The 27372-nt window shown below is 36.6% G+C and overlaps 1 protein-coding gene across 2 annotated transcripts in view; it reads right to left on the reverse strand.

Moving 5' to 3' along the window:
- The window catches only part of ERV1 (Erv1/Alr family protein), a 214516-nt gene that overhangs the window by 86010 nt on the left and 101134 nt on the right, over nt 1-27372 (reverse strand). For both annotated transcript variants that reach the window (XM_089818469.1, XM_089818470.1), the window contains exon 2: nt 25457-25534. In XM_089818469.1, coding sequence (XP_089674595.1) covers nt 25457-25534 — 78 coding nt within the window. The remainder of the gene's footprint in view (nt 1-25456; nt 25535-27372) is intronic.

The following is a 27372-nucleotide window of genomic DNA, read 5'->3' on the forward strand; positions in this document are numbered from 1 at the left end:
GGAGGAGACCAACAGTAGTGGAAATGGAAATACTGGGATATAAACTCTCGAATACTATTGCTGATAGAGGCTCTGGCATAAATGTCTTATCTGAAGAGACATGGAAGGCAATAGGGAAACCCACACTTTGGCCACCTACATTTCAATTTGTGAAAGTAGATCAACACAGAATTAAGCCAATATGAACCTTGATCGAACAAAAGGTACTTATCAGTACACAACAATTCTTCCTTGATTTTGTGGTTATTACTTTAGAGAAAAAGGGGTATGATGCTTTACTGGGAAGGGGATGGCTAGTTACAACCAAAGCTACCCATAATTGGAAATGAAACACTCTGCCTATTGAGTCAAAAGGCAAGAAGTACACCATAGACCTGAAGACCCAGTCTATAAGTCAAAACATGAATTCAAAAGTAGAGGGAGAAGACCATGAAGGAGTGGAACCAAATGAGGAAGGGGTGCTCAAACTTGAGGAATGCTTAGAAGATGAAATGAGCTCCCTCGATGGATTATTTCATTGGCAGATGGAAGACTATGAAGTTTTCCAATGAGAATGTAACATGTTGCAAGTCCAATAATCAAAGTCTAACGAATGGTATCAAGAGGGCTATAAGGAGTATAAAGAAGGTAAAGCAAAGGAATCTACTACTGGAAAATATATGCCCACTATGCATCAAATGCATGTATCCTTGACTTATCTGCCTAAAGGCATGGAATTGATCCAACATTGTCTCCAATTCTTATGTGTTAATGCTTGGTGTCAATTCTTGCTTGAATTCCACAACTGCAACTGCTCTTTCTACCTTTCCTAAACTTGCCTCCCAATTCGGTAATAATTATTAAGTCGTGTGAGTGGTATTCGAGAAGATGGAGAAGTTCTCAAAATTCTCTCTCTCAAAAACATTCGGCTTAAAGAACTCCTCCAACTTGCCTTGCATGTTATTTACCATTATTTCATGTTCCACTAATCTCTATGACAACAAGGATGCAATTGTATTGGACACCTCTTGCTTGATGTTGTCAATTATCTCTTTACATCGAGCAAAATCCTTGGTGAACCTCTCAAACATTTCCTTCGTCGTGATCATTGCACTATACCATCAAAGGAAGTCATAGACATCCCCTTCGTCAATAACTCCATCATCGATCAATGTCTGCCTTGGGTCTACATCAGTGTTTGAATATCAAAGATCACTTCATCTTGGTAAATATGCTTATCTTCCCATGATTCCTCTATGTATTGGATCTTGAAGAGTAAAGCTAATGCTCTACTATGCACTTGCACCAATTCTTATGTATGCATGAAGGCTTCTTCATGAATTCTTTCAACCCAAGCCTTCGCACCTTAAGCAGTTTTCTTGATCCTGTCAATATCATCTATTGCTTCAACTGAAACACCCATCAAAGGGACAAAGGATAGACCTTCTCTCACTGAATGAGGGAAGTTGTTTATGAACTAATGCAAGGCCTTGATTTCTCTTTTCTATTTCTGGTATCCCTCTTCCATTTTCTTCATCCTTTCTTTCAAATCTTGAGTGGAATCATCAAATTCTTGTATGATTTTCACATCAGAGACATGACCAAGATTGATTTCCGTGACATGGTACTCATCTGGAGTGATACGATCCTTAGTCTTATCAAGTGTAGGAGTTGCAATCTACAAAATCCTAGACTCTAATTCTCCCCTGACAACTTTTCCTTGGATTGGTTAGCTCAATCCAAAATTTCATGCAATTCAATTGCCGAGTCAACCTCCTTGTCTTGACTTTTCTGAATCAGTTGCTTCAACCATTCTAGAATAGGTAAACTCTAATCTCTCTAGATTACCAATTGTTCTTTCCCTTGGAATACTTGAATATTGATCTCCTCTTCACCTCCTGGACTATCCACTATTATCTCAAGAAATACAACCTCTACAGTTGGAATCTATGTCACTCAAGCAAGAACTTATTCCTCTTGTGGATCAGCCTCAGCTCCCATCATTTCTCGCTCGAAGATCGTAACAAGACTTTCCTCTATAGACATATCTTGATTCTTCTCCTTTCCCTTGTGCAGATTTCTCATACACATTTATGCTCAATCTATCATGTATTGGCCTTGCCAAGTTTTCCTCTCGCTCAAATCTTTGTATGCTTGTCTCCACTTTTGTCTCTCAAAACTTTCTCTCTTAAATACTAAGAGTGAGACTCATTGAAGAGGGAACATTTCCAGACTGATGTTTCTTTGGTTGAGGCTCCTAGATGTCTAGCCTACTCCTGAGCTTCTTTTCTTGAGCTACCTCTTTCCCTTCCTATGTTCTACACTTTTTGATAGAGTTTTCCTTTCTTCAATACTTCCTTCAGATATTTTCCTTAGTCATTCATCCCTAAGTGACTGATGGCCAATCAATCAATACGTGAATCCAGTTTTTGGCACAACTAGTTATCTAAGTTTACACTCAATCCACCACTTTGTAAAATCCAAAGACTAGCTTTGAAAGAATGTTCAAATCTATGACATCTTTCTTTTTCCATTCTCATAGATGAACTACCATTTCCAGATTGAAAATCTTTCGCACTACATTTGGATCTTCCTCCATCTAATCAAGCACTTGGAATATGTTACATATTCTAATCATATTTAGTGGAAATCTTGAATGCATTCTCTTTCTGATTTCATTCTCATCTATAGTATTTGTCGATAAGTCAAGGTGAATTGTATGTTGGTAGTCTGATCCCACTACTGATTTGATCTTGTTTTACGAATTAAAATCAGACCTTTTTGGATAAAGTGGAAGATGGAAGAAGTGAAGTTCATCCAATGATCTCTCTACTACCTTCAGACATGGGTCTACTACCTTCAGACATGGGCATATCTTAATTTTTCCTTCTCCTGTGGAAATTGGGAAATGTAATCCCATCTTCCTCTTCCCTCTATGAATCTTGTCATATACTATGAGTTGTCGAATAAGCTCCAACAAGACTAGCTTATCTTTTGGGTACCTCGAAAGCTTGTATGGCTCCAAAGAAAACCCTTGAACTTGAATTTATGAAAGGTGGGGAATTATATGAACCAGGCTCCATAATCCTCTACTAACTTCATTGCTCCCATCGACAATCTCATACACAGCCTTTTTTGTAGAGTCCTAACAACATGCATGATAAAGACATCATTAACTCTTACATAGCCATCCTTGGAATACAAATGTAACTATGGGTAGCATTCGTGTACTTTCAAGTATTGGTTTCCACTCCCAATTGGCCCTTTGCATCTTAGTCCATCATACTTCATCCTTCAAGTTAGCATATAGATGATGTCAGAGCTCATATAAAATTTCCTTGTGTGCTCCAAATTTATCAATTGTTCATCTAGGTTATCACTGACAAGTCCAACCCAATCTATCATGTTGACTTCTCCCATCACTTGCTCAATGAATTACCACATTCAAGCTTCAAATTTATAGGAATGAGGCATCCCAAAAATATGATTGAGCATCACAACCATGTCGCTATACTCCTGCTACAAGTTGAGCCATACTAGCTCCTTGGGAATCTTGGAGTGATGGGACCTATTCTTTTTCAACCATTTCTTATTAATGATTTCCTCATAGAACTGGATCCCAAAAGTATAGACTCTGAGTGCCTACTCTTTTGTTTTTGTCCCCATCCTCAAGGGTGAGGTGAAGGAATTCCAAATGCTTCAAATATGGACACTAGAGAAAAGTCTATGAGAATGCTTCCATTTGAATCCTTGATTGTTTTGTCTCTGGGGCTATAATGTTTGGCACATTCCACAATCAATCGTGGATGTTGAAAGGCGAGAGGGAAACCGGATGCAACAACAATTTCATTGCTCATGATCTTAGTGGCCAAATGTGTGGGTTGATGATCGTTGTATCCAAACATCCTCCAATTCAACTCATTCATAATGAGCCCACCAAGGCTTGCATCTCCAATTTCTACCCATTTTGAAAGGATCTTCATTTCAAGGTGGAATCTTCTCTTCTCATTCTTTATCAGTTATCCTCTAGTTTTTCCTATTTCTCGAGGATCTGCCATTTCTCCTTTCTACAAACAAAAAACATCATACATAAGATCATAGAAAAAGCAGAGTCAATTCCTCCAAAAGAACAAAAATTTGGAAATTTGTCTAAATTTCTGGATTTTTCCCTTGAACTCCACTCTCTACGCTGTTCTTATGAAATGCATTCTTTTCTCCAACTTACTAAAAAATATCACTCTGATAAAATTCACAATCTTTTCACAAATTCCAAAAATCTCTCTCTCTCTCTCTCTAAAGATGTTGAGTACCTTCATGTTTTATCGGAGAAACTTCTTCAAAATCTTTCAAACAAGCCTTCTGAATTCCACTTTTTGCTCTTCTCAATTCACCCCTCAAATTTATGTATGAGAAGAAAAATGAAATGGTTTCTTATATAGACCCATAAAAAAGCTACCTTTATGATTAGGAGTTAATTTTATGCAGCTACTTTACTTAGTTTCCAAGATTCCATTTTGGAAGGTTTTTTGTGCCACTTGTTTTTCTCCCACTTTTCAAAAAAGTTGCCAATTTGAAGCTTTTACCTTTATGAGGAAATCATGATTTATCCAAATTTGATTTTTTGGGGGGAATTAATTAATTAAATATCAATTAAAAATTATTTTTTGATTTAAATGCAAAAAATCATTTTCTTTTAAATCTTTTCACTTTTTGAATTTGTTTGGATTACTTTGAAAAAATATCAATAAAATTAATCTTCAATTTTTTTATGTGAATCCAAAAGTCATGTGCATTTTCCCCAGAAAAAGCCATTGTTTATTTTCCAAAAAATAATCTCTTTGAATCCCGCTTCTTTATCTTTCAAGAATTTTGATCAAAAAATTTCCAAATTTTTTCTTTTTCAATTTTTGATTGATTTTTCAGCATCACTTTTCTAATAATTTCAAACTTATGGGATTCAATTTTTCAAACTTGCAAAAATTTCAATTCTTTGCCCTTTTGGATCTAACAATTTTCACGTCTTTTAGGAATTTCACAACCTTTTGGATTTCCATAAAAAAAATTCATTGTCAAAGATTTTTTTTGAATTTTGGAACATTTTCAAGAATTTTCAATTTTTCAAATTTTTCATGATTTGCAAATCTTGCTTTTTGGAAAATTTCGCAACCCATGATAATGCCCTCTAACCAAGAGGCTTAGGTGGACTTTTGAGAGCGTCACGGATTTTATCCGCTTTAGACAACTTCCATGACCAATGTCAATGTGCACTTGACATGCAAGGGAGAGTGGGCTTTTAAGGCTAGGGAAGGACTTCGTCCATCGTGGAAAAAATCCACAACATAGTGAAATATGCACTCCAAGAAAGAAACTTGGTAGGGTTTGGGTTGGGTCATGGATTATATCCACAAGAAAGGAAATCCATACCCTTTAGTTTTTTGCACTTGAGGCGAAGTCCTCGGTGGGGTTTTTAAGGGGTCGTGGATTTTCATCCATGGGAAACTTTTTGTGGCGGGGTCGAATGTGTGTCCTAAGGAGACTTGCCAAGGTTTCTAGCACATCATGGATTTTGTCTAAGGCAGACAGAATTCATGACCTCTGTGAAAATGTGTCTGTGGAATGTAGAGAATAAGGGATTTGAGGTTGTCGAGAATTTTTCTAAGACAATTCCACAACGCGTGTGAAATTGCGCACCAAGGTTTGAGGAGAGCGAAGTTTGGGCTTGGTCGTGGATTTCATCCAAGCCGAAAGAAATCCACACCAGAGTGCAATTTGAGCCTTGTGATGCAGACGCTAGTGGAATGTTATGATTCCTTCATAGTTTAATAACTTCTTTCCTCCTTTGTTTGATAGAAAATTTCCCCTTCTCCAATCACTGATCACTCTTGGACCCACTCCGCTCTATAGACCTATCAAAGGTCAACTCCGAACACTTTAGACTCCACTAGACTCCACATTCTAATGACTGTACTCTTGGAAATCTTCCTCTCATGCAACAATGCATATTTGATCGTATGTATTGTGACTGTTCTCAGAATACTATTGTTTCAACTTCTTCCAAAGATCATTCCACTATGGTCAATTTCAATGGATCCACTACTCCTTATCACAAATTAGGACTCTCTAAAGATCCCCGTACAACATTTAATCCCTTCACAAAAACTCCCTTAACACATTCATGGGAAAATTCATCACAAACTGCCATGTCACTACTCCTTAGATAGACCCGACAACAGTCATTCATAACTTTTGAAATAGACCTTATTTGCTCAATCCAACCATTGATATTTGGTGCAATTTGGCTCCCTCCAACATATCCAAAATTTGGCAAAATCCAACAGTTAACTTCAGAGAAATGACCCCCGCACTGAACTGCAATTTACAAAGACAAGCATTCCTTCCTCCTGTGACTGTCCAGTCACTGCTCTACCCTCCAACACGACCAACCTCTCTTATTCTCCTGCAAATGGGGTTCATTCCTTCATAATCATTGTTAGGAAATTATATTACAAGTGTGGATCCATCCCCAAGAAATAATATGTATAAAAGGGGATGGATCTCATGAATACATGACTGGCACTAAAACAAAAATTAGAGATTTCTACAGAACAGTCAATCTTAATGATTGAATCAGTATTAAAAATCACTTGGAACTAGATGTAATGGAATTTAAATATCATTACACATCTATCTCCAAATCAATAGATCAATACAACATCAAAAGACTTCAAATTTGCAAGAAAGTAACTGTTATTACCTCCAATATGGACACAGTCCATACAATCTCAAACTCCAACTTCCACCACTGTACCCTTATGCCTTCTGAGGCTTACATATACTTAAAATAACTCCCTTAACTGATCCAAAGTAGTTGGATCCTCTAACAAGGCAACTAATCCTTATTTGGTAATTTCCCTCTAAAACACATTTGACTGTTACTTTTCAAATTTTTAATTTTTAAAACAATAACTTTGTAGACTTTAGGACTTCAAAGTTTTTCCATGTAGGATCTTGACATAACTTTAAATCCACTATTATATTCTAAGACTTATCCTTTAGCCTTCTAGGCCTCCTATACTATCCAACTCCTATTACATCAACTCATGTAGATTTAGGCTTATTACATGACATTCCATCAAATTCACAAAATGGACCATAAGCCCAATTACATTGATATATTCATGTTTTGATCTTTTAGATCCTATAATATTTATGATCATTCTTCAAGAGCCATTCAAATGACCCCCCTTTGCATGACTTTGTAAGGGTGCCCTGCACCACCCGGTGGATAGCACGGGGTGATATTTGGAACATACCATGGATTTTATCCAGTCAACGCATCCCTGCCTGACATTGAATTGCACTTCGTTTCAAATTTTGTTGTGTCACTAAAAAAGGTTGTGTGTGAAGAGGGGGGTCCCATAGAAATGGGCAAAAGAGACAAGTAGTCATAACAGCCATTAAAATCCTTATAAAATAATTATTTTCCATACTTAAAATGCTAAAACTCCTTATGATAATCCATTTTTTCATTATAAAAATGCATAAATCCAGATGGAAATAGAATTTCCCCACTAAATTACATTTTAGCCCAATGGAAATAGCATTTGCCCTAAAAAATTGGGATGGAAATAGAAGTTTCTCTTGAAAACTCATGAAAATTCTTATGATGTCCCCATTTCCAAGTTCTTGCAGTCATCAAGGTTAATTGATCATGGCAACCCTTGTGAGCTGATAGTGAGTTTTGTGGGTCTTTGAGGTGGACTTGCTATTTATAGTAAATCTATTTTGGATAATTACTATATTTGGTAGGGTACTGGTGGCATTAGCAGTTGGTCCCCATCTGCATATGACTAAGAATATTATTAATGGAGTGTATATTAATTCAAACAATGTTGAGGCTTCATTGTTATAAAAGCACTTTATGTTGTTTTGTGTTATAATTTGGTGTTGTGAAGTTGAAGCCTCTTAAGCGAGAAGTGTGAAGAGGAAGCTAAGTTGCACAGATGCATTGTGTGTGTATATATATATATAACTTTAATTGTGAGGAATGGGATTCAATTTTCTATTATTTTTTATTATTCTCTCAGAGGGTTTTCAGATTGAGCATGTGCATCAATCCACTGCTGAGGTATAGTGGTATTGATTTGATTTTCCATTTTAAATTAAGGTGTCTTCTCTTATCGTTTTTCGGTGTGGCTGGGGAGTGATTTATTTGTGGAGAAATTTGGAGATTATTCTCTGTGTTGTGGATGCCTATTCACCTTGCTGGTTGGTGTTCATCTTGGGGTATTGAGACGATTTAAAACTGGAGGTAATTGGTAATATCAATCTCTATGTTTTAAGTGCAATTTCCATCTGCATACTAGGCATTATGTCCCTGTTACTGGGACCAATTTCTATTGGCATTGAGGGCTTCCCTACACGCCTAATGTTTTTGCTCTTTGGGCATCAATTATGCTTATATTCATGAGCACCATTTGTTACCACAACTGTGATTGTCGTCCCTGTATCTTGGACACCTACTTTGCTGCATTGGCGTTAGGATTTCTGAGCGCCACTATATTTTTTCTATGGTGTTTGAGATATCTTCCAGGCAACATTACATGTTTGCTAAGGTTGCATTCAAGTTGCAGCCCTGTGTATCAATTTATGGAGCCTGTGTTACAGTGTTTAGAGCCCACGTTGAAGGGTAAGGGACCACATTGCATATTCAGGGGGCTGCGATCATATTGGAAGGCAGCAAATGCATTGGGACTGCCCGCATGATGCTTGGAGGAACCGTCAGGGCCTGCAATGTCTATGAGTAAGCCACACGGAGAATAGGAATAGCGGTTAGATTGTTTCTTGCATCATTTATGCCACATGCGCTGCATACCACACAGGTTCCTATTTGTAATTCAAAATAGATTGAATTTATGCACTTTCAGTTGTTATTTGTGCAAAGATCAAATTGGACAGGTAGAAGGTTGCTTATCATTTGTTTTTAATTTCCAGGCATTGTATTATGTTTATTTCTATATTTTCAAAAACAATCTTTATATATTCAAAAATGCAAAAAAAACTTGCAAAGAAACAATATCATTATTCTACTTGAGCATATAGAGCCAGCTTGTGCACATTACAGTGGTATCAAAGCGATTTCCTGCCAGCCTACTAGAAATTGGGTTCATAGGCTTATTGATCAGTACACTATTCGGAGATTTATTGTTCAGTGCATTATTCTGAGATTTGGTATCCAGTGCAGCATTATGCATCAAAGATTTATTCTAGGCAAGTATTATACCTGCAGCGGTCAAACATCCCCACTGGGAGATGGAGGACCTAATATTCAGTTTGGCAGTTTGGGCGACAAAGGTGTTGGTAGTCCAGGAGATTCAGTTGATACAACATATAGAGATGTTGGCACTAGTTCTAAGGTTGATAGAAAGGCCAGGAACTATTGGGGGATCTTGTACATGGTCAACACCATGTAGTCGAAGTGTTGTAGCAATGTATTGAACTTCCTAGAGGTCGAAGTAGGGAGCGAGGTGCTTGAGATGCTTCTATCAATTCTCACTATTCCCAAGTTGATGACAAGTTTAGAGGCAGGAATAGGATTAGAGCATAGGACTAGTTCAGGACAGTTGGCAGGGTTGACAGGGCTTATCATACTGGTACAGATGATAGGCAACAGAGGCCTATGTTTTTGAGACCTGAGGTAGATGTGGTCAGTACTAAGACTAACGCCACACCTTTTGCGGATGATGTGGTAGAACACTTTGTTGAGTGGGATGCTCTACAATAAGCAATCAAGCAAAATCTGAATTTCAAAAGATTCCTAACATAGAAGCGAGAGCATTCTAGAGGTAGGCCTGCACTTGAGAGATAGAGGCCTAGGTAGAGAGATTTGCAAGAAGTAGCCAGAAAGATGACTTAGAGCACCTTGATGGCAGTGGAAGAGTGACAACTCAAGCTTGGGTCCACAAGCTCAACACATATGTGGCATTGCATCCTGTGACTAAGGACACTAACAGATTTGGTGTGGTGCAATTAAATGGAGTAGCCTATGACTGGTGGTACCATGGGTTGGTCTCCATTTAACATGACCAGATTACTTCCTATTAGGAGTTCGTGAAGTGATTGATAGGGAGATTTGATAGGAAGGATCTCGAAGTCTATTTCAAAGAGTTAGCTTAGCTGAGGCAGACGGGTGGCTTAAAGGCTTATATTAATGAGTTCCAGAGGCTCTCAGTGATGGTCTATGATATATCTGAGCGGAGAAGAGTGATGCTATTTATGGACGGATTAGTTGAGTCACTCTAAGGGTGGGTCAAGTCATTAGACCCATCTACTTTACAAGAGGCTATGAAGAAAGTGAGATATCTTGAGTCATCTCCTTCTCAAGGCAAGTTTTCTTCAAAGCCTTCTGCCCCTCCAATTGTTGATGAGGAGCACCCACTAGTTGCTGAGGACAAAGTGAAATCAGATGGGAAGATTAATGAGGCTTCACGTGAGGATCTGAGGAGCAACTTTGCTTTTGGTGCAAGGAACCTTTTTCTAAGGGTCACACTTGTGCATTGAGGCCGAAGAGAGCAGCGACCCATATCATGTGGGTATACCATGATGAGATTGAGGCTAAATCATTACAGCAGCCTAATGATTTCGATGGGGATGATCAAAGTGCCAGTAGGGTATATACAGTGATGAGTGCATACAGCTTCATATTCGATCCACAAGTATATGATATACTTTAGGTGGAGAGTTTTTTGTACCTAATTCTGGTGTTTGGTAGGACTATTGGGTTGGTGCAATGAAGGAGGGCATACTAAGACTGCCTATGGAGTTGCCTTCTTGTGATGCTTTGGTTTCTATATCATCAACATGGGTATTAAGTGTTGTCTTACAGATTATGCTATTTGTCCTAATGGTTTTGTTGGTACGAAGATGATTTAGTGATGACATGGATGACAAATGCTTTTTCCTTTGGGGTTTGGATGGAGGTTGGAGTTCAATGTGTTACTAGATTGCTCAAGGACAAGCAATCTTGGGGAGGGAGGACTGTAATGTGCTAATTTTTAGCAGGTTCCTATAGTGCTCTAGGTCAGTTCATCATGGTGACTCTCGTAAGCTAATAGTGAGTTTTGAGGGTCTCTGAGACGGACTTGCTATTTATAGTAAGTCTATTTTGGGTAATTATTGTATTTGGCACGGCAATGGTGGCATTAGTAAATGGTCACCATTTGCATATGACTAAGCGTATTATTGATGGAGTGTACATTAATTCAAACATTAATGAGGCTTCACTATTATAAAAGCATTTTATGTTGTTTCATGTTATAATTTGGTCTTGTGAAGTTGAAGCCTCTTAAGTGAGAAGTGTGAAGAGGAAGCTAAGTTGCACAATTGCATTATAAATATAACTTTATTTGTGAAGCTCTCCACATCATATGAAAATCAGATTCTTGTCAAATATGCAGGCAGAGTTGTTGAGAGAAGAAGCAAGGATCCGCTCATCATTGATAGATATGTAGAATATGATTATTCCCCATCATGGATACAATGTAGAAGCATATTGCTTATTCAAAAACATTGATCCATGACAACAACTTCTCCATTGCAGATCACATGATAGAACTCTTTGCAGAAGTGCAAGTTGCTCTACATACATGTAAAGTTTTGCAAGAGAATTGGGATAAGACTCTAGCACTTATACTTAAGGTACATTCTGATTCGTGTGAAGTTTTGTATAGTGTTATTGTAGTTGTAATTAATTAATTATCTTATTATAATTAATTGGGAAATCCTCAAGGCTGACTCCAGGAATTATTTTGAAGATATGATATAAAAGAAAGATGTTTTCCTTGTTTGTATAGTGAGTGTGAAGTATCAAGTATTGTATGAAGTGTGAAGTGCAAAAAGGAGCAAAGTGTTTATTGAATGTGAGTAAGTGATCCACGAGATTATTGGATGTGAGTTTTGTGATGTGGTTACAAGATCAAAAGGAGCAGAAGTTCAGTTGATAGGACAAAGAAAGAGGAAGGAGCAGTACTATTCATTTCTACTATTCTACAAGGAATAATGTAGAGATCATTTGGATAGTGGGTTCATTGGTCTTGACCTTAAAGCTATTTGGGCAATAGGTCAATAGGGTCGGAATCTCCTAACAAGGATTCAAAGTCTCCTAACAGGGACTAATATGTACTAAATGTTTTTATAGACTCCTAATAGGGTCCATCCTCTAACAAGGAATATTTATATTAGTACATCATCTTGTGGGTACCATCCCCACCGAGGTTTTCCCTCTGATCAAGGGTTTCCCTAGTTAACATATCTGGTGTTATTGTGTATGAGTCTCTTGTTATAGTTTATGATTATATTGCTCATATGGTTCAAGTTTAATAAGGTTGATAATTGTGATATTAGTTGGATAACTAATTCACTCCCCTCTCATTTATATTGGTGGACTATATATTATAACAAAAAAAATTAGTACACAACAAATATATGTGTGTATGCATTGATTAGATCATCCAATATCTGAAATCATTTTATATTACTGTCATAAGTCAAATGATCTTTTCAAAAATGTAAACATGAAATATTACAAATTTAGTCACACAATTTTGACACAAGGATTTAACGTCAAAACACAATTTGGAAAAAACCACCAATAACATGCTACCAATTTTCACGCTTTTGAAATGAGCTCTGTGAGGAGCCAACCCTGTTAAAGGTTACAATACACACTATTAAATGTAACCTTGGTTAAAGGATTTCAACCACCCTATTAAATTGATCCTTGTTGGAGGACTTTAAATCATTCCATTAGAATATCACCTGGTTAAAGGATTTACTCATGATTTTTAGGTCAAACTTAATCCATAGGATTTATCTCGATTGATATAATTGATAGAAAGTAACAGTAGGCCTTGATCTGATAATAAAACAACTGACTTGCAAATTTTAGATCTCATTCAAGTCTTCATTCTTCTTGGCATTCATTCCCCTTCATCTCTAAGTGCTTGTTCACCCTTCACACCTTCACCTCCTTAAGCTTTCTTACTTAGTATGCCAACTATAGGTTCATTCCTTCAGCCACCATATGAAGAAAATCTCCTTTAGTTTCTGAGAAATAGTGCAATTTTCTTCAAGATTTCTTCTCTCTCTTCATCATTTCTAATGTCACTTAGCTCATGATTACTTGTTCCCTTAATTATCCTCTTCCGGAGGAAGACAAGATTGATAAGCTAGAGGCACAAAATCTTATGTAAACCGTTTTGGAGGCAAATTCAAATGGATTCTAGAAGTTTCTAGAGAAGACAAGATATAGGGTAGATACATTGTATCCTACCTAATCCATCGGAAACCCTAATTTTTGAGATGGATATTGAGCAGGAAAAAGAGTTCTAATTCCCTATATCTAGGGATGCCCGGTCATGAAGCAAAGGTAGAGAGAGGTCAGAAAGTTATTTGGATGCGAAAATCTGACAAGGAGAAGGAAGAAGGGTTTGCTTCATCAAGTGATCTAAGTGAAGAAGTCTACAATGGCGAACTAAGCAAGAAGGCTTAATGAAGATGAATGCTTGAAGGGTGAACAAGCTGTCAGAACTGCAAAGATTGGAAGCCAAGTAGATTTGAGGACTGAATAGTGATCTGTAATCTACAAGGTTGTAAGTTGTATCAGATCAAACTCTAATGTTACTCTCTAACAATTGTATCAAATTAGTGTAAATCCTTTGGAGAAAGGTTGACTTAACAGTCATTGAAAAATCCTTTAACAGTATCAGATCAAACTCTAATGTTACTCTCTAACAATTGTATCAGATTAGTGTAAATCCTTTGGAGAAAGGTTGACTTAACAATCATTGAAAAATCCTTTAACAAGGTGACATTCCAAGTGAATGACCTAAAGTCCTCTAACAAGGCTCACTTTTAACAGGGTGATTGAAATCCCTTAACCAGGTCACATTTAATAGTGTGTGTTGTAACCTTTAACAGGGTTGGCCTTTAACAGGACATCACTTCAGAAGACTGAAAAAGTAGCATGTTACTGGTGGTTTTTCCCAAATTGGGTTTCCACATTAAATCATTGTCATGTGCACTAATGGATGTGTTGTGTTCTATGCTTTACATTTTTGCATGTTAGTTTAATAGTAACATATCAGTTTTGGTTTACTCACAATGAATGCATGCATGGTGAAGAAAGTTTTATGGGTTCACTGAATTATAAAAGTTTTATTTGGACATTTGGACCTTGAATAACTGTTCTATTATTTTTTTTTGTTCTCTCACAGGGTTTTGAGATTGAGTATGTGCATCAATCTACTACTGAGGTATAATGATATTGATTTGATTTGCCATCTATGTTAAGCTTTATTCTCTTACTTTTTTCACTGTGGTTGAGGAGTGATTTTTTTCTGGAGAAATTTGGAGATTATTCTCTCTGTTTTGGATGCCTATTCAGCTTGCTGGCTGGCATTTATCTTGTGGTGTTGAGACGATTTAATACTGGAGGTAATTGGTAATATTAATTACTATGTTTTAAGTGCAATTTACATCTGCAAACTGGGCGTTTATAACCCTATTACTGGGAGCAATTTCTACCTGTATTGAGGGTGTTTCTGTCACTTCCCTACACACCTAACATTTCTACTTTTTAGGCCTCGAGTCTGCTTATATTCCTGAGCACCATTTGTTACTACAACTATAATTGTTCTCCCTGTATCTTGGACGCCTACCTTGCTGCATTAGCATCAGCATTTCTGAGCACCAATATATTTCTGCTGTGGCAATTGAGATATCTGCTAGGCAGAGTTTCAAGTTTACTGAGGCTGCATTCAAGTTGCAGGCCTGTGTATCAATCTACAGAGCCTGTGTTTCAATGTTTGGAGCCCAAGTTGAAGTGTAAGGAGGCAGATTGAGTATTCAGGGGGGTGCGATCAAATTGGAAGGCAGCGAATGCATTGGGACTGCACGCGTGGATGCTTGAAGGAGTTGTCAGGGCCTGCAATGTGTAATGTCCCCTTTTTCTAGGACATTAAAACTGATAGGCCAATCCAGTAAATGACCTTTGAGGACTTCATATAGTATTATTAAGTCAATTCTAATTAAAAGAGAGTGAATAAGAGATGAGTTGGAATGAGGGACAGGGACAAGAATATAGAAGATGAAGAGTCATAGGTTGGGTCTTTAAAAGGAGGAGTGGAAGCTCATTTCTTTATGCTTGGTTTTACGATTCAGATTTCAGTTTCTCTCTTGAGAGAGTTATTTGGAAAGCTTCAGCTTTCGTCCAGCATGAGGATGTAAACCCTTATGCTGGTAGACAGTGGATGCAAACCCATTGTTCGTGGAGACGTCATACCAAGTGTCTCACATGTGCTTATAGATTCTTTTCTTAGTATTCCAATCTGACTGTAAAATTGTGTTTAGGATTGGATTATTAATGCTAGTTATTGTATTGCTGATGTATAATGCAATAACATATTCTAAGGTATTTTATGAGAATCTACTAGTTTATATTGTTGGTTTATAATGAATCTTCATATGTTTATGTTTGGAAAATTATCTTGAGATAAAATTGGGTCAATATCCATTTGGGATATTTCAATGGTATCAGAGTCGTGCATCCTACTATCCTATGAGGTTGTTGATTTTATCAAATTTGGAGAAACAAGAAATACTTTAAACTGAAAACAACAGGATTTTGAAGTTTTTTGAGGCAGAAGAGCTCTATCTTTGTGGGCGGAATAATTGTAGCAATAATATTTCATTTGCCAAGTTTTAATCATCATAGGCGACTAATATATGTTGGACCTTGTGGAATATAAGATTGGGGAATATAGTAAGGAGTATTATTCCCGAAGTGGATTGAATTTATTCACTTTGGAAAAATAAAGTATCAGAACTTGTCTATTGGTATAATCTCCAATCTCCTACACGAATGTTGAATTTAACATGAAAAATTATTGAGTTTTCATCTGGAGATAGATTTTGTAGGAAGTCCAAACCAAAAATTACTAACAACTTTGGTTCTATGTGTTATACACGGAGTCACGATATATTAAAACCTATCATCACATGAAAAAATAAAGTTTGGTTGGGATCTATGATCTGGTGTGAACCTGAATAGCCAAATAGTGTATGAATGACTCAGTGGTCTTTGCGTTTCAATTTTTAGATATCAGGAAAGCGCCTTGGAAGAGAACTGATGCAAATGTTTAAGGACAAGTTATTTCCAGCATAGTACAAGTCGTTTTAAAAGAGAACAAAAAATCAGGATTTTAGAAATGGCGCTCTTAGCCTGGCTTTCAATCTCAATGCCTTCTTGTTACAACATTCAGTTGATTTAAAGCAGTCCAAATTGTCATAACAACAACTATTGTGAATGTACACAAATTTCGTGTTGGTTGTAAGAAGGGTGTCATTCCGTCTTCTACCGGTTTGGGGAGAAGAATATAATTTCAGTCAATTGATTATTTTACTTTAAATGGACCTTCAATCGGGAAGGTAAAAGTTTTGTTAATCTCGTAAAGGTATACAAAGAATTCAAATGATACTTCTGGATATATGTTGTGTTGTGCGCTCATAATCAAGCACAAAAGTCTGAAGTTTTCAGCAATACATTTTCGTTGATAGCTGTGAGGAGCTAATATTGCAAGAAACTATAGTCCAAGATTTTAATGAATTCCCTCCATTGGTTACCGATTTTTGTAGGCTTCTATTAGGGGTATGCAGTGGGTTGGTTGCAGGAAATTTGTTTCAATCTAGTGAAATAAAACATTTTCCGCAACTCCACATTTACGGAGATATGAATTGATGTGAATTAAGCCGAATCCATTTCTATAACCGCTTGTGTTTTTTATGTGTTGAAGGATTAATAACTATCATCGATTGATTCAAGTGTTTCTCTGCTTGGAGCAACTCTTCATTTTAGTATGTCGTGAACAAGAAATTTGGTGTTTTTGTGAAGTCTAGTGTGACGGAAGGAACTGTTAAACATCTAAAAGTAACGACTTAGCATTATTTGATTGCACTTGCACTCATAAGGGATATCTTGAAAGTAACGACACCCACTTAGAATCCTATAACGTATGTACTCGAGGGTTGGAGCACAAAGAATTGTATGAACTGCTGACACAAGACATCTTTCAAAGAAAGATATTCAGATTCTAGGAAACAACCATACACTGCAAAGATTGCTTAAACTAGACACTCGAGAAGTATTGGAACTTAAATTTTCTATATAAAATACTTACCGATTCACTACTGTCTTGGCAGTGTTAAAACTTTGTTGTCCTAGATATATTCTCTTTTGGAGCTTTACAAAACTTCTGGATTATAGACCGTGGAAATTAGCACATGCATGCTTGTTGAGACAGGAGTTTCACCATTGAGAGTCTTTGACTTCCAACCTCTAGGAAACATGACTACACACTGGTTGTAACCAAGTAAGGTGTCTAGTATGCCCAGGATGATTCATCATATCAATTAAAAGGATTAGGCATCCTTGATGTTGGTAGCACTGATACAATTTTGGAAGGACATCATTGCCAAGTTTTTCAAATTTGAAGGTTTTCATGGATTATGCTTCGGTTTGGTTGCATATTGCTGAAGAACACAGCTATTGGGGGAAATTCCAATAGTTAGCTTTACTCCGAGGCAAACATATTAAAGTTGATAATGGATTGCAGATAAATAAATACAAAATTTTAGTTCAATTTGAATCTGGGTGACTTCATCAAACTCTAACGTGAAATATTGGAACAAGAGTGAGTGTAATTTATTGCAGTTAGAATTTCCACTGAACTAGGGTTAATATTGGTGCAACCATTTGTAGAAGAAACAAGAAACAGAACAATGGAAAAGCAATGCATTTTCAGATGAATTTAATAATACTTTCAATGGTCCTCAGCAAAGAAACTTGCAGAAAGAAAAACAACTAGGATGGATATATTTACTTGGGTTGCAACTAGAACACATGGAATCCTCAAATGATGTTCTCTCCAAATTGGAAGAGATAGAAACATATTTGACCAATGTAGAGTAGGCAGATTGTAGGCTCGCGAATTGGACTTTACAACCTTCAATGGTTACCTTGGTCCAACCCAAGTTTATGGAACATCCGCATTAAGATGTGAGGCTTGTAGTTGCCTCTTGTCTCAATGAGATTATGCGAATAACATCTCCTATAACAGCCTACAATGATGTAGTGTTGAAGAAAGTTTTGCAGCTGATAGTGAAGAACTTGAAGGGGCTACATGATGACAAAGACCCTGCTTTTGACAAAAAGATTCAAATTTTGAATATTATGGCAGAGATGAGGTTATTTTATATTATGATTGACCTTGAATGCAATGATTTAATTTTTCAACTGTTAGAATGCTTCTTGTTCGAAATTAGGAGCTACCATTCAGGAAGTTTAAAGACTCACATGCACACTATTATATTTCAGTTCTTGGTGTAAATGTTGAAATTTGCAAGAGGTTCCAGTCAACCTTGTTAGCCTTTTGGAGAGGGGAACATAGATATTGCAAAGGCTCATTTAAGTTGATGATCTCATATGCAGTCTTTGAGCTTGTGGAGGAAGTAATTAAGCATAGAATCAACAAATTTCAAGATTGCATGACAGATAGTGAGCTGATCTCTATGAGTTTACCGGTTAAAGGGACTCCTATGAGGCCTTATGGGAATTATAACTGTGAGGAGGAAGGTAAAGTAACTCAAACCAACGATGGAAAGAATATGCGTAAGGAACATACAAGTTTCTAAGTTGGTGATTTGGAGGTTAGGCCTGACAAACATGTTGATGAGGTGGGTTCTACTCAATGTAAGAGAATGTTGAAATCTTTGAATGAGGAATGTTTGCATAAGAATGATGTCATAGTAGCAGCTTTGCCTTTGCATTCAGATCAAAGGAGCAAGGAAATTAAGGCTTATGATTATATTCTTGAGAGGTGTGATGAACCGTGTGTTTCTTATACACATGATATATATTTGGATGAACAATCCAAGATGACACTGCAAGACGATGAGTTGCATCAACATAACAATAATGACATGCATGCCTTAAAGAACAAGCTGAAGGTTAGTATAGACATGGTTGTGGCATCTTGGATATGTTATGACAGCACTCACAGGATGGTTGATGATCTCCATAGGAAGGCTCAAAAGGGAGTGGAAGGAGAATTGTTTGTTGCTGATTTGCAGGTAGTCAAAACAACCAATGAATCTATAAAATCAGACTATTTATGTTTGCTTTCCAACAAAGATTATATTCTTAAGGTTGTTAAAATATATGTTGATCAGTTGAGTAAAGAAAAGAATGAGATTATGGAGCTCAACAAGGGGCTTAAGTATGCTCATGAGACATTGGATGATACACAGATTGCTCTTCATGAAGCAGAAAATCAGGTTAGGGTCACAAATCATACTAAAGAGCATGAGAGTAAAGAGAGGTAGGAGTTTTTCCAAGAAGTAATTAATGAACTTGATAGAATTCAACAGACTTATGACTTGGATAGTTATCCCAAAAGACCAAGTACCAAAATTTCAGATTACCTTCACCTTGTAGACAACCCCTTGTTTGAAGCAGACGTTGATTGTGTTGATGTATAGCATCATTAAAAGTGATATTGAGCATCTGAATTCATGATTTTCATGAACATTGTTTTATGCATTATATTATCAATATATATACATATGTATATATACAAATTTATGTTTATATGTGTGTGTGCGTATATATATATGTGGTTGATCATTCATAAATGACTTTATCAAATCGGGCTCTTATCATTGAACATCCTATTGTGTTATCGGGGCTCTTGTATCTTTATGTTACTGTCATTGATGGTAAACAATTAAATTATATATTTTATGCATTGTTGTTAGTTAAGCCCACATAGAGACATGACCCTACTTGGCCTTTGGCCACATAGAGTCATGTCTCTACGGGGACATGACTCCCTTCTTATATATAAGACAAAGCAATCGCTGAGGACAAATATCAATTACAAGTCATACTCAAACTCAGTGATCGGTCTTCTACAAACAAGGATACTTATCAAGTTGTGCTCGTCCACTCTCCATTATTGTTCAAGTTCGAAGGATCTACATTGCACATTACTGTTCCGGTTTGAAAGATCTGCATCAGAACTACACATTATATATACAATCAGATTGGTAAGTAAATATCAACCAGTTCAATCTTTTTGTGTCTCTATCAGAGATCCTGATTTAACAAATTGGACTTCCAATAATCACCTTTTAGAGATAAATGAGGGAATTCCTTTTGATTTTCATGAAGAGGTTGATCTTGACTTTAGAATATTGGATCCAGATACAATTCCTAGTAGTGAATCTTGGTCACAGGATTGGTATAGTGAATTGACTATGGTTGCTTATCCTTTGATCAACCCATACATGGTTCCTGATTCCCAACTATATATGAGTAGGACAAATTTATTGTAACAATCCCATTCCCCTCCAAAAGAAATCAATTGAAAGAACTGTAGTGTACAGGGTTTTGGAGTGTACAATATCGTACAGTATCTAGAAGGATGGATGCACAAAGCAGTTGGTCGTACGATAGTAATGCTTGATGGAGAGTCCATACGGTAGGCCACAGGAGGACATACGGGAGCATGGGTTGTGTTGTACAGTAGCCAAGTCATGGTCGTACGGTAGAATGGAGAACAATCCATACGATGATGACTTCAGCATCGGATGGGAGGGACAATGATCGTACAGTGGAGTAGGGTGCAGTACGGTAGGAGGTCGTACGGTGGAACAGTTAGGCAATACGGTTGTCCTGGGTGGTTGTACGGTAGGCCTAGATGGTCGTATAGTATGATGTTGCAAGGATGGCCGCACGATATAGTGAAACTTCAATACGAATGATGGATAGCGAACGGAGTACAAATGGAATGAGGGTTTAGTCATGTAGCAAAACTTACAGATGTGAAATCATGAAACAAAGCCAAATAAGAGATTGAACATGAATAATCCTTCAATTAATAATTGGCAAAAGATGGTGCTCCGATTTGCCAGATCCAAGCAAAGTATTACATGCAATAGAATAAGGTGAGGGTTGAAGCCCACCGAAACCAAACAAGCCAAGTAGGGAAGATTTTTCACTCCCGATATGGCGAACAATAGAGAATCCCAACAAGAATTCGCAATACAAAAAATAATCCAAAATGCAAGCCTAACAACTACCTACATGTCATGCTTAAATGCCTATCGAAGAAAACCTTCCAAGGGTGTACAAAGATAGCTGACGGCTACACTTACCTACAAAAACAAAACTAAAATGGGTCCGAGAAAATTTTAATCAATCAGCCCATTAACAATGATTTGAATAATAAACTATTTTATGATGGGGATATTAGATTTCATACATCAACCATTGAATAGATCTTGGTGAAGGATTGATGAGAGTTATGTTTCAATCATAGGGGATGGTTTTTCAGCCTCATTCTTACTCATAGCACCTATGTACTTAAAGGTTCTCCAAATTGATGATGACAATACGGTATTTGATGTGCCCATGGTGTTGATTTCAGCTATTGAGCAGCTTGTTTCTTACATCAACAATTTAGTTCAGGTCGTCACCATCTACTGTGATATACATAGCTCCTTGATACATTTCTATCTCATCATATCTGATGGTCATGACAACATGGTTTGGGATCCTAGCATTAGCGCGCCTGATGTATTGTTATTATGGGAAGATAGTGAATGGTTTTGCAGTTCTTCGTCCTTCGTCCATATCACAATAGTGCAGCAGATTGTCAGAGCATTATTCATGATGTTGATATGGGACCCAAGTATCATCATCACATGCTTGCAGTTGTTTGAGGGCAAACAATCTCGAGGGGAGGACTGTAATGTCCCCTTCTTTTGGGACATTAAAACTGATAGGCCAATCCAATATATGAACTTTGAGGACTTAATGCAGGATTATTAAGTTAATTTTAATTAAAGGAGAGTGAATAAGAGATGAGTTGACATGAGGGATAGGGACAAGAATACTGAAGATAAAGAGTCACAGGTTGGGTCTTTAAAAGGAGGAGCAAAAGCTCATTTCTTTATGGTTGGTTTCAGGATTCAAATTTCAGTTTCTCTCTTGTGAGAGTTATTTGGAAAGCTTTAGCTTCCATCCAACGTGAGGACGTAAACCCTCGTGCCAATAGACAGTGGACACAAACCCATTGTCTATGAAGACGTCACACTAGGTGTCTCACATGTGCCTACAGGTTCTTTTCTTAGTATTCCAAGCTAACAATAAAATTGTGTTTAGGATTCGATTTTGAATGCTAGTTATTGTATTGCAGATGTATAATGCAATAACATATTCTAAGGTATTTTATGAGAATCTACTAGTTTAGATTGTTGGTTTATAATGCAACTTCATATGTTTATGTTCGGAAAATTGTCTTGAGATAAAATCGGGCCAATATCCATTTGGGATATTTCAAAATGTTTGTGAGCAAGCCACCTGAAGAATAGGAATAGCGGTTGGGGTGCTTCTTGCATCATTTATGCCACATGCGCTGCATACCACACAAGTTCCTATTTGTAATTCAAAATAGATTGCATTTATGCAATTTCAGTAGTTGTTATTTGTGCAAAGATCAAAAGTGGACAGGTAGAAGGTCGCTTATCATTCGTATTTAATTTGTTTATTTATATATTTTTAAAAACTATATATATATATATATATATATATATATATATATATATATATATATATATATATATATATATATTCTAAAATACAAAACTAAAGAAAAGACTTATTCTAAAATACAAAACTAAAGAAAAGACTTGCAAAGAAACAATATTGTCATACTACTTTAGCATTGAGAGCCAGCTTGGGCTCATTATAATTCCGATGAGGCATGAATTTCCCCACTTCATGAGACAATTACAATGAAAAAGCCAAGTGTTGAACTAGTTTGTCTAGATGGAGATCAAATTTGCTCCTCTGGATACTAAGGACATGTAATGAAGTAAAGAATCCAAGTCAGAGTGAGTTTCCCCTTGGAGTTGGACAGAGAAAATTTTAAGAAGATAACTTTGTCCACATGAGTATGGATTTTTCCCTTTGTCTCAATGAAGTTAATTTTTCCCTAACAACACTTGAAAATGTTTGAGATCCAAAGTCAAGAAACCCCGATAAGGAAAAATTTCCCTTTGTTCAGATAAACATAGGAATCCCCCAAATCCAAAGGGAGGTCGATTTTCCCCTTGAACGCAATTGAAGATGAGAGAAAAAATTCGAAGTATAGTATTGAGTTTGTCCCTGTGGGAATCAATTTTTCCCACTTATATGCACATCAAGATTAATTTGGTATAAGATAAGATAATATTATTAATGTCCAACAAAAGACCACAAAGGGTCTATGGGACTAAGAGCTACAACCAAGAAGCTGACAATAGCAAGATCACCAAACTTTGTCTGAGGAAAGAGAAACAAGAAACAAGAGAAGAGAGAGAGAGGCCAAGGCGAAGACTAGGAGTCTTTCCTTGGCAAAAAGAAATCAGTCGCAAAAGGATAAGAATGTGAGTAGATAGGAACCCTAGACTATCACAGTGAACTTGTGGAAGAATGTCATTGACATAAATAATTGTTGTGGGGCCTAATAGATCTAGAATGGCCAATAGAACTGGAAGTAATAAACAGCCTTTACACACCCCGTAAAGGAGATAAGGGTGTGAAAAAGGCAGTAATAAGCTGATCAGAGGTATGCCAGTGAGGAAGTAAAGACTGCAAAGTACTAGCACAGAGCAAAGTAGCCTCCTGAAGATAAAGAGCAAGACGTCGTTGGTCACAATAATGCAAGAAGGCTGAGAGAGGACAGCATTCACAGAACAATTAATGGAATCTCCCACTGATCTCATAAAGGATAGGGCACCGGAAGATAAAGTAGGTCTCCATCTCAATCTCATCAAGAGTACACAACTTACAGATGCATTCCCCTCTATCAATATGATGATCTGTTTGAGCATGAAGATGGTGAGAAAACTGGGAATTTATCCTTATGGGAATCGCATTTTCCCACTTGGATGAATGAAAAGTAGCAATAAATAATCCTGATGGAGTTCAAATTTCTCCCTTTCAGGATGGTAGGAGGTGGATTTAGAAAATAAATTCAACCCCTATATGGATTGAATTCCCTTGGAGGCATAAAGTTGAAATTAAAAAAGGTAAATAATATAAAGGCTGGTTGCAAGAGTTTCTAGGTCGTGTTTTAGTCGCACATTGCTTGTGTAGGCAAAACTCCAAGCGAAAACTACTTTAAATAAGCATGCAACAGCTATAAGAGAATACAAGTGATTGACTTAATGGTCAAAAGTGGTGAAGAAAAAAGTTTGAAGGTTGGAAAAGAAGGCACCTAGCAATAAGAAGGCTGGAAATCAATCCAATTGAGGAGGCATAAACCATTACCATGAAAACTGATGATTATTGATGAGAAATCAGAACTTTTTCCCAGGCTTCACCAAAAGAATTCACTAGGTAAGATGGTGAAGAGCAAATGTATTCAGATTTTAATCTGAAAATTTACTCCACAAGGGCCGATTTTTGCAAAAATTCTTGAATTTTGCTCATCACCAAACTATATCAAATCTGATTGCAGGGATTTTCTCAAAGCAGAAGCTTGAATTTCAAGGCCATTTTAATGATATCAAGGGGTTGTTAGTGGATGTCCTCAGACCAAAATCTGAAAATTTCTCTGGAGCGATTATTTTGGCAAAATTATAGAGAATTCACAAGCTCTTAAAGTTTAAACTATTCCAAACTTGGTTGCAAATTGATTGCAAGGTTAATATCTGATTTTGAGGATTGATCAGAGGCATCAAAGGGCCTAAAACTTGTCAGTTTTCAGACTAAGTCTGAAATTTCACCATGAAATTTTTTTTTTGTAAAAAATAATCTGAGTTTATTATTTGTCCTCCAGACTAATGGATCTTTATTGCAGACCCATAGGAGTAATTTAATGCTCATTCCAAATTCATCTATAGTTGTACTACACAAGCTCATGGTAGGTAATATATGGGGCATATATGCAGTCAATTAGTCTGAGCCCCACCAATACAAGCTCTATCAAAGAGATAAAAACTTTGTATTTTCTAAATGCCTTCAGGCCTCAAATGTCAATGAGTCGTGCCCACTGTGATACACAATATGTCAAGGAGATGGACACAAAATGCATGCCAAAGACCATATATCACTCTCATATCTCTATGAAGGCAGCTCCAAATATGTAAGATATTCATCCTATTTATAGTCCATGATAATTCCACGCAAACCATTGGTGGTGGTTGCTTTTAAGCTAAGCTTTCTTGAATTTTAACAGTACCTAATCAAAAAAATTGCAGCATTTTTAGTGTTTAATAGATAATGCCCAATCCAACTATTCATAAGTGAACATGTATCATTGTGTGCAAGTATTTTTGCCCCAAATTATAAATAACCTTGCAAAAAATGTTTCACCTGAGCTCCAATTGTGTGGAGCAATGTCCATGTTGCCCGCCCTAACTCCTCTTTTGATATTGGCTTTCCTGGCTTGCCCTGTCAACTCAAAAAGAAACAATTATATTGAATGTGATACATGTTCATTTTTTGCATCATGCATTGCGCTTACATGAGTGGAATACTATAGAGAAGAGAAATAGTGCATCACATAGCGAGGTATACAGTTTAAGGAGATGTTGAAAAGTAAATTACAAATTGCTTTTTGGTATTTTATAGTTTGCATTAATGTTTAGTTTTCTTTTCCTGAAGAAAGAAAAATGAATTTTCTTTGAAAAATTTCATCAGATGAATATATGCACATATGTTTAAGGTAAAGAGGTTTTCTACATATTCCAATGTTCTGGAAAACATATATTTAATAACTGTAATGCCAAAAATTTCTGTCCAATTTTTTTATTGTAAACGGACCATAGACTGCTTGAAGCTGAAATAACTAGATTGATAGCTCCATTACACAAAATAATATTAAAAAAAAAGCTCTCTAGTTTGCAGGTAGGTCACCTAATGCAGCAGTCTATCTATTTTTCTTAATTCCTGATTTCCATCAGATATATTCACACATCATGTGAAGTCAATAATAATGGAATTGCCTTTTAATATCTCTGGGGAAAATACCAATTTTATAGCATTAAATCTAAGAAACTAAGCACTTGCCCTTATAAGGCTTACCTACTACAATGTAATCTAACTTATGCCTTTTAGATTTCTTGTTTTCCTCTCAAATTGTCATAAAAACTGAGCTCCTCTCTACAGTTTTATATTCATGTATGCCAAAAAGAAATTCATGAATTTTCAACTGTAAGACACCAACTTAAGTTTAGGGAATTTTTTAACTGTGAGCACCTTTCATTTCTATAAAGCAAAGGATTTTGCTTGCTTTTTTCCAGCCAAAACCAATCTCCACAAGTTCTACACAATTCTCTCTACAGTCAAGCAAACTTTAAAAGTCAACAATAACAAACACTGCGCAATAAATAGGTGCATCATTCATTAATTCTGCACTTCCTGAGATGAGTATTTCATCGTTCCCCCTCATAATAGGAGAAATGGGCATTGCAAATGGAAGTGCAATGGATATAAACACACCAGTTCCTGAGAAAAGATCAAAGTACATCAATTGATGCCAACCAAAATAAACGATGCGCATGCACCATGGTCAAGAAACACAATATAGTTTTGTTACTAAGAAAAAAGAAGATAAAGAGAGCCACTACAAAGCCCAATGGCAACCCCTTAAATAAAATCTATTAATTAAACATTGTGCTAGAAATTACAATGAGTGAGACCCACATGAGGAAATCCTAAAGAAAGTTGAAACACAATTTGCATCTCGTTACTCTATATTACCGGGTTCTCCTCCCAAGGAACCCATGCCACACTGAAATAGTGTGGTAGCAAGGGCAACAACAAGAGTCCCTAGCTACCCCAAGTTCCTTGCGGATACACAAAATTACGCCCTCCTCTTGGTACAGAACATGCATACCCACAAGGATCCCAAGGTAGCCAAGGAGCTCATAGGCACGAAAAACCAAAAAACGCTTTTTCAAATGAAAAAAGATATTTTTAAATAATTTAAAATGCCATGCCACATAAACCTAAATTTCACCCCTTCCCAACTTCACTTCTCTCCAACACACCTTTGCTCCCATATTGCAATTTTAAAGGAAGTTTTTTTCAATGGAGATCAATCAAAAAGTGACAAACAGGTGACACTAGCTTGCTAAATGAGATACTTTCATCTACAGTAAGCATTTTGACTGATTCTATATTTTTTCAACAAAAGTTAAGTTTTTGACAATTTTTTTATTTTAAATTTAAAGAAAAAAAGAGACAAAATTTAATTATTTTTATAATGTTTTTCAGTGTTTGTTTTG

This window comes from Cupressus sempervirens, chromosome 3 (genome assembly GCF_028749045.1).
Source record: "Cupressus sempervirens isolate cs-2001-9-10 chromosome 3, ASM2874904v1, whole genome shotgun sequence".
Classification (NCBI taxonomy): domain Eukaryota; kingdom Viridiplantae; phylum Streptophyta; class Pinopsida; order Cupressales; family Cupressaceae; genus Cupressus; species Cupressus sempervirens.